The sequence below is a fragment of the Prinia subflava genome, chromosome Z (assembly GCF_021018805.1).
Source record: "Prinia subflava isolate CZ2003 ecotype Zambia chromosome Z, Cam_Psub_1.2, whole genome shotgun sequence".
NCBI lineage: Eukaryota > Metazoa > Chordata > Aves > Passeriformes > Cisticolidae > Prinia > Prinia subflava.
The window spans coordinates 33,602,618-33,614,854 of NC_086283.1; the positions used below are offsets into that span (position 1 = coordinate 33,602,618).

The 12,237-nt window shown below is 37.9% G+C and overlaps 1 protein-coding gene across 4 annotated transcripts in view; it reads right to left on the bottom strand.

The window, feature by feature from the left end:
* Window positions 1-12,237, bottom strand: part of TRPM3 (transient receptor potential cation channel subfamily M member 3) — a 405,277-nt gene that overhangs the window by 21,658 nt on the left and 371,382 nt on the right. For all 4 annotated transcript variants that reach the window (XM_063423113.1, XM_063423115.1, XM_063423111.1 and 1 more), the window contains 2 exons: window positions 10,780-11,031; window positions 5,654-5,828 (listed from right to left, as the gene is read on the bottom strand). In XM_063423113.1, coding sequence (XP_063279183.1) covers window positions 5,654-5,828; window positions 10,780-11,031 — 427 coding nt within the window. The remainder of the gene's footprint in view (window positions 1-5,653; window positions 5,829-10,779; window positions 11,032-12,237) is intronic.

The window sequence follows — 12,237 nt, forward strand, 5'->3', positions numbered from 1 at the left end:
CTATCTCTTTCCATGCTTATTTTTCCTTCCCGAGTCCCACTTACAGTTTCCTGATGGGCCTTTCCTGCTACATACCTAACCCTTCCTCTTTCCTGTCCAGGAAATAGTTGCAAAAAACCCAACAGTAATTCAAGCCTCTATGACGTTTCAGGCCTAATGTGGAGGCAGAGCTCAGGAAGAATTAGTTTCTCTGCTGTAATTACTGTCATGACATGGGCACTGCTCACTTTTACTGTGTGTTGGTTGGAGGGCTTGGCAAAGGATGCTTGTGAGTTTCTGCATCATGACTGTTCCCCTAGCTGCATCCTTCCAAAGTAGGTGTGGGAAATAAATAATGAAGAGACAAAAGTGCATAATTGAACAGCTCTGCCATGGAATAGCTTTTGCCTTTGATGAAAACTTCTCCTATAAAAATGGATACCACTTTTACAATACAAGCTGATTTGTTTGAAATCACAAGAAATAGAGGAATGTTTTCCCATGTTCACAGTCCTAAATAAAGTGGAAGCAAATAAATGCAACCAAATAACACCCCCCTTTTTTTTTTTAATTCAAGTCTAAATATTTTTAATGTACTTTCATTGTCCTATTTATGAGTATATAGGAACCTTCCAATTTTGACCCACAATGAACCCAAAGGATGTGAAAGTATTTTATAATTTCTGAATCAAACGTCTAAGCAACCTTACCAGTTTACCAGGCTGGTAAATACCGAAAATCTCCCCCCAAAAAACCCCAAAATACTAAGTGCCTTTCCTAAACTTGTTCTCTTCTTCACTGGTGGAGAAAATACTAAAATCTGTGAACCCAGAATTTCACAGAATTACTCTTTTCATTAGCAGAAATATCCAGGGAGTTGAACTGTGTCTCATTACTTCAAGAAAGTGTTCTTAACTACAGCCCCAGGCCTTCTTGCCCCAGGCCACATTAAATGTGACTTTGAAGGGTCTCTTCATTCTGCTGGTATTTTAATAATAATTTATAGTAAATTCCCGCATTTTTCTTGTTCACTCTACTGCTTTCTTCCTCCTCCTACTCTCCTCCTTCCCCTATTAAAAACAGCCAACCAAATAGAATCCAAATTACAACATCAGGAAAGCTAGATATGGGAATACTGTTCCAATCCAGCCCAGAGAGACTTTCAAAATTGTTTGTAGTCTGTGCAAAAATCTTATCCACTACCTTTGTTTAACAACGTTAAAATTATTACATTGTATCATAACAGGTATGATTTATTCTGTTTTGTACACAGCTGCTCTGTTTGTTCTAATTCCAGAATGGTCCATGCAAATGACAGGTCTCATAGGAAGTTCCTATCGAGTCATGAAAAGCATGCAACCTGTAAGGTCATAAAGAGTTTAGTATATAATTTTCATTTTTACTAAGAAATTTTCAAGAATTATAAAACTTAAAATAATCTAACAGATTAAAAAAACTAAAGGATTTTTTAAAAGTTTTTTGTACTAATTATAGTTTCCTCTGAAGTTCATTGAATAGTTAAAACCTGTGTATAATGGCTTCTCATCTTCTGAAATGATTGCATTCTGGTTACTTGATATTCCTCCAAAGAGAAGGAGGTTTCATCTTTTTCTCTTAAACTAGGTAGGTTTTTCCAATACAGAAATAGACACAAGAAACAAACACAACTCAGACTGATCTTCAGATTCCAGATGGCATGTGAAGTACTGTCAGCTGGTCAGCTGGTAAGGAAATCCAGATGGAAATCCGACCTGAGATACCAGGAAAATCTGAAAAACTTCCCAAAAGCCATGTTGACTAACAGCAAGTTCAGTTGCTTAAGCCTTCTGAATACAGGAAAATGTGAGCTCTGATGTTCATTTTCTACAGATGACTGCCATTTCTCAAGCTGGTATTTATTACTTCTATCTACATGGTTTTTACCAACAAACTACCTTTCCTCTTCAGTATTTCTTATATCATTCTGTATCCATAGTATTCTGGAGGAGCAGATCGTTTAGTAAGAGGCAAATAAAGTTTTTTACAGGTGAGAACTGTGTTAATGAATTTTCCTGGCTAAAGCTGCCAGCACAAGTGCCAATGTGTGGTGAACTGAGGAAGAGATTTTACAGTGTTTGTGGGACATCCACTTCTGGACAGGCATTCACTAAAGCAATTACATGGCTGGCTGTTGCCCTATGGATCCCATTGGGCAGCACAAGGCTCAGATGGATTAGGAAAGACAGCCTTAAAGTGAGACACTGCTATCAGTGGATAATAATATATCTTTACACAGCTATATCATTGATATCAGTCTAATATTTTTTCAATTTATTAAGCTCTTATTATTATTCCTTTACTAAAATATATGAATTTTTCATTTCCCGATCTTTAAATAATTCATGAATTTGATTAGCTTACTACCTGCTTTCAATTCTCTGGTCTAAGCCTTTTTCTGATGCCCAATAGTTGCTAACTGGGGTTTTCTAGGCCCAAGTCAAAACTCAGTAACTCAAGGCGGTTTCAGTCATTATTAATGTTTCCCTTGGACTGATATTTTGGCTGGTTAGACTTTTTCTTGAAGCAGCTTGACTATTCCTTGATCTTTACATATTTCCAAAGACTGTTTCATGTAATTGCTAAAACATTCTGAATAGACAACATGGCATGTGTAACCTTCTGTGCATGCCAGATCAGCTAAGAAGAATTACATGAACAGCTGGATATAGTTGGGAACAATATGGTCTAATTAATCGTAATTGCACCTCCTTTGTTTATAGATAATATTCTACTCATTTCCTGCTCAAACGCCTATAGGAAGACCATTATGATTGCACTGTGATAGTAAAGTCTGTGTTTTCTAGTTCCCCATTCCCCAAACCCATATGGAGCTGGGCTGTGGACTTAATTGGTTGCTGGGACTGAAAGAGCACCAGGAACTCAAGATGTCTCAATTGCCAGCAATGGCCATTCAGTGTTATTTGTTACAATTGATATGAATACAGAAATTAAGGGTAAAAATTTAAATATGCACTGGTTTTGAGCAAGGCAATTAGCAGTGTGTTGAAATGAAAATCAGAATAGATTGACTGGATGAAAAGGCTGCCAGCTAATGAGATGGGTCCAGATATTGTATCTGGTCAGCCTTAATGGCATGCCTCACTAATAAAATAAAAATAATTAATTAAATAGATAAAAATACTTTTTCTTAAAAAAAGGGAAATTAGGAAAGTTAGAGAAGCCTACTTTTTTTTGTACATTTCTCAGATCCCAGAATGACTTCCAGGAGTGTGGCTCAAATCAACATGCCTTTTCATGATCGGCACACTTGCTGAAACTCAAGCCTGCTAGTGATGTAGCAATATTAAACACCCAAATATAAATTAAATCACAATGTAACCATTTTTTTTTTGTTAAAATAATACTGATTAAAAAAGAACGTGATCTAAGCCATAAAGCTAAATTGCAGTTTAGATGTAGCTGAACAACTTTAGAACATGCTTATCTTATTTGAGAAAGTACAAACACTGTAGCACTTTAACATGAGCACAGTGGCTTATTTACCTTAAAACAACGTGGAAAATACAAATAATGGCAAATGTTTAAATAGTGAAAAAATGTGAGTATACTAATAAAACCTTCTGGGTGTCCCTCAGCTCATTGCAATTGTGTGTAACATCATCACCAACTATTGCTTGTGCTCCCAGTCTATTCCACAGATAACATTTTTGAGACAACTGAGCATCAGACATGCAATACAGTACATACTTTGTGCTGGAAGAATGGCAGATTCTAATTCCCTGCATCACCTGCCTCTCAGGAAGGAGGAAGTAGGTGCTGCTTTTCATTTTGACGTCACTTTTGCTGCAGCTCCAAGTTTTCTTGACACAGGCAGAAAAACCATATGTCTATATTTAAAGCTGGAGTTTAATTCACCAGGAATTTTGCTTCCCTTAAGCTTTAGAAATAATTACTTTGCATATTTTTGCATGATTTAAATGTTGTGCATCTAAATAACACAAATCCTCATGCAAGGGTGTGCAGCCTGCCCCCCTGTTTTCATACTTAAACACCCTTCAGTTGCTTAGGTTTATGGATTCTAAACTGTAATCAGACCTTCATTTAAAGAAAACAAAACACTTTATTCAGCCAATTGCCATGTTTGTTGCACAATGGTTGTTCATTAGCACAAAATCAATAAATGACCACTTGTAGAGGGACAGACTGTTGTAGAAGGAAGTTATAATTTAATGGTACAAACCTTTAGCCATCTAAATATGGTTTCAGAGCAAGACAAAGTTTTATATCCTCAACTATTATGCTTTTGTAACTGTTGTATTTTTAAAAATAAAAGGGAAAGGATAAAAACAAGGGACTTGGGTAAAAAGTGAAACATAGTCACAAATTTTGTGATTATGTGTATTTGTTTACTTCCTTGCATGCCATGCTGCCTCTGAAAACCAATTAGGGAAGCAAAGATAAAAAGGAGGTTTCATCTGTATCCACAGTAAGGATTCTGTGCTAGCCAGGAAGAAGAAGTTAACATGAAACTGGTGAAATATCTACCATGGGATATGTATACATCTATCCATCTGAAACTATATTCAGTTGGGGGCATTATTTGTGATATAGATACCTTTACTACTTTTAATCAGCTCAGGAAAAATAAACTATTTTTTAAAATTCAAACGCTGTCAATACAGAACAAACAGCAATCAGATTTTGAACATACTGCCTTTTCCTAAGATGGTACATAGAATAAAATGAAATATCCTAAACAGAGCTTTAATGGAAGCCATCTGCCATTGGAAAAGGCACTGACTTCCAAATGCTGCCAAGACCTACACATAGTTCAGTAGGAATGACATCAGTTATATGACAGCAGTTGCAAAAGATGACGTTGTTTATGATTCTTAGTTCGGTCATCTACTGCATTGTTTCCATGACCAGCTCTCTCATTTGGTTGTAGAGCAAAGAAATTAATCAAACCATGGCACCACAAGATTTATTCTAAACAGAAAACCAGCATTTTCCTGATCACCTACCCAACGAATCCTGAGGACATAATATATTTCATACTGGCTCTTTTCCTGTTTGCAATGGTGTGAGCACAGTCTTGCCTTCTAAAAATAAATGCAGCAATATTCTAAAAATGGATCTAATTATTAGACCCAAAGAATTGCATCACAGGTTTTAGCTTAAGTGTGGCACTGAGAAGGTAACAGAGAAAAGAAAACTCATTGGATTAGATCCCCATGAAATACAGGAACTAAAAGGTCTAACCCTCAATTATGAGATGTGATGCTTAATATGAAGTTAGAAAATAAACCAAGGGATGAGAAAAAAAGAAGTAACTTTTTGTGTCCCAGGTATACCCCTAAATTCATATTGGATACTTGGAAGGGGATTCTTGCCACCAATCTAGTAAAAAGAACACATTTATAACCTTCCCTGTATGCAAGATAATTTAGCATTACAGATTTTCAGTTAAATGATTGTCAAGTGATGAGAGAAGCATGTTCTGAAACTGACACCCCAATATTAGCTGAAAAAAACTTATGCAACCATTCTCTGTGTTGAAGAAGTTCCTGTATCCAGAGCCATTTATTGAGCAAACACACATGATCTAATTGGACATCATCTGATCAAAGCTGGATACCTGACTTTGGAGTATGAGAATCATAAACTTGCTTACGGTCTATCTGGTCTGCAAACACTTCCCCATAGATCATCCAGTAAGGCATGTAAAAAATGTTTTTCGCCAGCTTCCATGAAGGCTCCTCATTGGGGAAGAGAATTGCCTGTCTTGCCACACCAAAGCTCATCAGAACCACCAACATGATGATGACAAAGTACATCATGTCTATCATCTGAATGTAATGACAGGAAAAAGGAGAGAAAGAGAGAGAGAAAGGGCAAGAATTAGAGAAACTTATTTGTCCATATTGCTATTATTATGTGCTGCAAAAAAAGAAAAAGTCTGTGAATCTTAGAAACAGAACTTTCAAACTGGATTTTGAAAACTGTTCTCATTTACACATAAAATTTTATTTTTCAAAGAAGTGAAGTGGTATTATTGTGCCCTTGGTTTTACCCAGTGTCACTTTTAAGAACAATTCAAATGTTATGAAGAGGCTTGAAAACACAAAGTACTGTCTGGTCACATCAGCTGCATCAACAAGGATACACAGGTTCACTGGAATCAGCAGCCTGGTCTGGGAAGGGTCATGAGATGATCTATCGTTTACAGGCACCAAGTGGCAACTGTACATAAGCAAAAGGACTGACATGGATAATTTTATTCACTGGTAGTCATTATCTTGGAGCAAAGGGAGCTGCAACTAACATACGAGTGGCAGAACAGCCTGTTACTGCAGCATAAGGGACACCATGATGGTAACGCGCGAGAAAGGAAAGCTGTGGTACTAGCTGGTCTAAAAATCCGCTTGGTGGGGGAGTCTGACAAATGCCGTATTAAATAAAACCCAATCAGATAACAGACAGCGAACTTTGTTCTTCTCCACTGTTGAGGGCCTCATTAGCACATGCCCAGGACTAACTAGTGCTTGCAAACTGTACCCACCCATTCAAAATGTTTCTGAAAAACGTGAGACAGCAATCCTACAAGACGCTGAATAGATCTGAAGATTAGAAGCATCACTGTTCTAGAAAAGGCCCTCAAGGGAGCAGAACAATGGGCATCAGGCAGGTACAGCAGAGATAACCCAAAGTGAATGTGAAAAAAATTGGGAGTCGTGTAAAGTCCCTGGTGAGATCCCTTTAAAACTTACAAACTTGCCAGATCCTTAGAATTGCTACAACTCAGACGTTTTTCACAGTTCTGGACATAACTTTTGTCCCTAGCCAAAAACCAAGTGAAGAATCTTCTAAACGTTACGAGTGTTATTCCCTCCAGTCTCTGCATTTTCTGGCTCAACTGAATTCAGCCTTCCTTGCAAGAGAGGTGTGAAACAACCTGCATCTCAGCTGGTGGCCTTATGGCTCCACGGGGCACCTGTGGCAGCCCAAGGGCAGGGCTGCTCATGACAGGAAATGCTGGAAGAGGGACCTACTTGCAGCAGATGCATCTGGCACTGCTGCAGGGGTTCTTCAATTTTAAAGCAACCTGAGGTCAAAGTAACACTGGGAAAGTATGCACCAGAGAAGAGAGTGTTACAGGGTAGCAAAGAGAAAAAGGTATACTCATGTTTAGTGAGAGAGGCTGTAGGAGAAAGGGCACCTGCTGAGCTGCGGCCAGATGAGAAAGGATCAGGAAAATGAGAAGAAGGAACTGAGGACTAGTGAAAAAAAAGCAGGGAAAAAAAAAGCCTTGAGGTTCATTAAAAAGGCAAGAAAGAAAGAAAAAAACCTTGGGGACATGAGAGAGGAAAGGAAATGCTTTAAATAATTAAAACCCAGTGAAGTCAATCATCATAATTCCTATTTAATTCAGGGCATTAATCTCTCTCAAAAAAATATTCCCTCAAGAAGAGGAATTCCAGATCATTCTACTTCAGAAAGCATCCTGAAATGGGAAAGCTGAATAATAATGTTTACTTCTCGCTGCTTTTAGGGAAAAAACCTAGAAGTGAAACCTCATTCCTCCTTTTTTTGTCTGATCAAACTTTGTTCCAGATGGCAATATATAACCTGATATGATGTAATGTAATAACTATTTTAAAGTGTCATGCAAACAAATAAACAAGCTGAGTATTTTGAGGCAATTTAAGACGATGTCTTTAATGCTTCAATTGTTTTTGATCAGGAATCACACAAGTTTTGTTTGCAAAACTCATGTTGCAAGACATAAAATTTTTAGTGCTGTTCTCTATTCAAGATGCACATTAGTTTTCTCCTCCTTCAGTTGGGTGTCTTCAAAACTCTCAGTAACTTGTCTAAATTAAAGAAAATATATGGACCAGTTTCCACTGACTTTAATGAGCATTATATCAGGTCCTTTGGCCTGTGGTGTCAAATGATAACTGCTGTTTTAGCAAGGCAATGGCTATTTCAATCATTCTGAAGAACTCATTAATCACATTAAAAAAGTGATAAAACAGTTTTTTGGGGGTACAATTTCATGAAGAAGTTGGCTGTATTTTGATTTCTGTATTTGCAGAAAGGCTAAGAAAATTCAGATATTTCCACACATTAAAGGAATTGATATACCTCTGACTCTCTTGACATGCCACAGTCATTTAATTTCATTCGTGAAATTTCCTAAAGGAAATTAAATCTATCACTGTGGAGAAATCAGAAAAACACAAGCATATTGTGTTATTGAAATAATAAGCTTGGCCATTCAGCTTCCTCCTTGTATCTTCATCTTTGCTTAACCTATTGCATTTAAACCACTCAAGCCCATTCCTGCTCCTTGCTTAATTTCACTTGCATATTTGTTCAGAGTGGCCAGAGGTAAAACTTACACCTATTTTGTTGACTGCAGTATAGAGGTAGATGATAGAAAGGCCCTCAGTACTGGAAAGATAGAAAAAGCCATCCTTTTCCTCCTAAGTCTAAAACTTACAATAGAAACCCAAGAAAAAGGTCCCTGGCATTAAAAACAGTCTGTTGAGGACCTCAGTAGTTGTGATGTACTTTGTAGAAATATGTATAGCCAACTTGATGTTTTTCATAGTGGTGAACAGAAATTCCAACACCATGTGGAAGACAGAATGCAAGGAGGTAGAGAGACACATGATTTAAACAAGAATACACGAGAGCCCATGGAGCAGCCTGGAGTAAGCAGGTGCAGCTCCCAGGGAGTGCATGAGTTGGTCATGAGTTGCACAAGAGAGTAAGCTGGTCAGAAAATAGATGTGAGAGTCTGATCTCTGTAGCTCGAACCGGCTGAGCATTGCACATGTGGGCAAAATGGATGAGTCAGAGTGGCTGAAAGTGCAAGGAAAGTTGGACAGATGATGAAAACCAAGCAAAAGGAAGGCACAAAATAGAATTTGCCTTTTTGCCTCCTTTCACAGCTGCCCAGAGCTTCTGAACAATTTGGTGGCTAAATTCAACACCCTTTAATGCAGGTACCGAGCCCACAGAAACTAGTGATTTTCTTGTATTTGTTTTCCACATAAAGTGGAGTGAGGTTTGATTTCTCGTACACAAGTGAAAGTGACAAATGAATGAAAATGTTATTAATTTCAATCAGTTCCTTTCTGTGTGACCTAGAAGAAAAATAAATCACTCTTTATGCTGCTGATGGAGTTGGGCTCCTATAAGCCACCTGTAACACTGACTGCTAGAAGTTTATTATACATGGCCCCTCTATTATTTAATTGTTGCTCACAGTGCCTGTGTTAGCACCACAGTTCTGAAACTTTTAGTGCATGTAGCTGCAAAAAGCAGAGCAGAAGGGTAGTTGTTTTTCAGAAGTTTTGTACATTGTGTATTTCGTAAATCCCAATGACCACCAGATCCACTGGCAGAAAGAGAGTCCAAGTGCAACAGAAAAAAACCTGCTAAGGCAGTGTTTTCCCTTTGATCTGTATTTCTTTCTCTGGTCCTGCTGCCCTTTTACAGTAACTTCCAGCAAGAACTGTTGAGTATTTCACTCAGGAGCTCTGCAAAATCCCATGTCAACCTCCTACAGGCTTTCTTGAAGGAAGGGCACTTCAAATCCCTTCTCCAGGACATAAGAACTCAACTATCACTTTCATGTTTTCCCTCAATCTCCCTCCCTCATTTTTTCCCCCCTAAGCTGTTCTTTCTTTGTCAAACCCACCACTGTGGACTTGCAGTACAAACCTCATAAACTGAGGAGATAAGACAATGGTTCCCTGTTGGGTAACTGGATGTATATTTTGCATTTTAGTTTTACACCTGCTCACTGAGCCTGTTGTGACTAATGTAATATCAAGGAGATATTGTAGTCTATGCACTCATACGTATCTCCTCTTCTTATGACGGACAGGATGGATGAAGCTTTTATTTAAGGACCATCATAAGACAAATACAACAGACAGGCTGTTTGGACTTGCTAATTATTGTCACATAGCTAACAGACAGCAGTAGTATTTCATCTACAGGAGTTAATATTCAGTTTACTTTTTTTACTTACAGCCAGCTTCAAGGGGCTGCACGTGTGTCTATAAATCCAGCAATTTTCTTTAAGTAAAACAAGGAAAATGCTGCTTAATTGCAACATTTCAATTGAAAGATGAAAATTAAAAATTGAATAATCAGAAGTCAAGCATGTGGAAGCAGATGACTCTTGATTTCCTCGTGCATTAATTTACTGTTACACAAACTGTTAATATTTCTGCTACAGAGTGTACAATTTGTGTACTCAGGGCAAAGAGGTTGCACTTAGCAAATGGATTTCTCATCTCACAAGGACACATCTGAGCTTAAATTATGGAGGAGCATGTGGATGTAGATCAAACTATAGAAGGGTCAGTCTTAACTGTAACCATTATAGTTTTGAACATAACATGACTATTACAACACACTGAGAGTCTCCGGCTATTACACACCTGAATATATATTTTTTTTACCTTATCAAATCACCTTCCTTTATAATCACCAAATCTCCTTTGCACTTTCTGCAAGCGAGGCACAGAGGGGTGTAGGGTGGCTTTGCTGTTGAAGAGTGATCTCAGAGAAAGACAAATGATACACCATCTAACAGAACAGGAAAAATATAATCCTTGATCCTGGAGGTTTTGATTCAAAAAAGCACTGATTTCTAGCCTACACGAAAACAATAATGTGTAAAAAAAAAAAAAAGTAAATATGAAGCAATGTCATTGGCTAAGGACACTGAGCCAAGCACATGCTGTCAAACAGAGGAGGTTTGCCAGCTCCTCTTACCATTTTCCCAATCATCATGACGTAGGGCCCCAGGTACTTGTTCACGCCGAAGATGTCCAGCAGCCGGATGTACCAGTAAATGATGTTGACGCAGTAGATCACGCGCCCGTCGCTCCGGAGAGGCAGGTCTTGCAGACGGAGAACCATCCCAACAGAGAACAGGAGGATAGCGATGAGGTCAGTAACATTCCAGTACTCCTGGAGCCAAACTTTCACCTTTTGCGGCAGTTTCCCGGGCTCTGACATCAGGATCTGAAGGATAGAGGAGATAGAGAGGAACTGAGCAGTCTTAAGGTTGAAGAAATCTCTAGTAAACAGACATCATACACAGGCTAAAAGCAAAGCTGATAGATGCTTATCATCCAAATATCTCAGACACTCTCAGTTTTTTCCCCCCCAAAATCTTGAATTTCAACCATTCTTAAAATGTGTCTACGTGCTAGATACTTTAAAGGACAAAGTGATCACTCAGTCTAAAATTCTCACAAAATCAGAAGAAATATGTGTATGTATTTCTGTTCTTCAGAGGTATTAACCCTACTTAGAATCTTGGAACAGAGGATAAAATACAGAAAGATATTTTTAATCAGAAAATTCACATATAAAGAAGCTGAAGATTTAACAAAAGTTATATTAAAATGTGTATCAAATGACCAAGAAATATTTTATAATTCTAAATCTCTGCATCAGAAATTTAATACAGAGAGATATAGATACTACTTGGGCCTGTTTTTGGAAATTAAGTTCCACAGCCTACAATAAGTCACAAAAATAAATAATCTTACCTTATGAATTTATTGTCATTCTCCTAGCAAGATAACTAGTGAAACTTGATGGTTTTCCCAAACTTCTCTTAAAAGTATTATTCAAGGGACCTCCATGAGTAAGTCCTACCTTTTAGTGAGTTAGCAAGCTGTTGATTTTAATTTTCTATATTTAGCCCAAGAACACTTGAGCAAACTCACACAGTTCCTCAAAAAAGATGAATGTAATTCTTGTAATTTGTTTTTGGAATTAATTTTAGGCTGATCTGTGAACAATTCCAACATCTGCTTAGAAATCAATTGTGACAAAAATTCTTGGTAAACTTTTGTGCAAAGGACAGTTTGGGGTGAATGATTAGACAAAAACCAGCTCATACAACTCCTGTCTGCAGCATCCCAACTGCTGAGCCAGCAGTGCATTGCCTCCATCAGTGTTGCAGAGTCCTTGTGTGGCTACTGCCACTGCTTATCTTTCTCTTCTGCTTAGTGACATGTATTCACAGGCCACTGAAGTAGTGTTTTTTCCACTGTTCTTTTTATTTACAACGTAGCATTTACCATACAGTGTCAGAAACCTGTCTTTGAAGCCTAAGTGTTAAAAGTCCATTTTTAATCTAGTCCTCTGGAACACTGACTTCAGAGTGTACAAACACGACTGGTAACAGATTCAGCCCAGGGGTACAAATGTGCTATT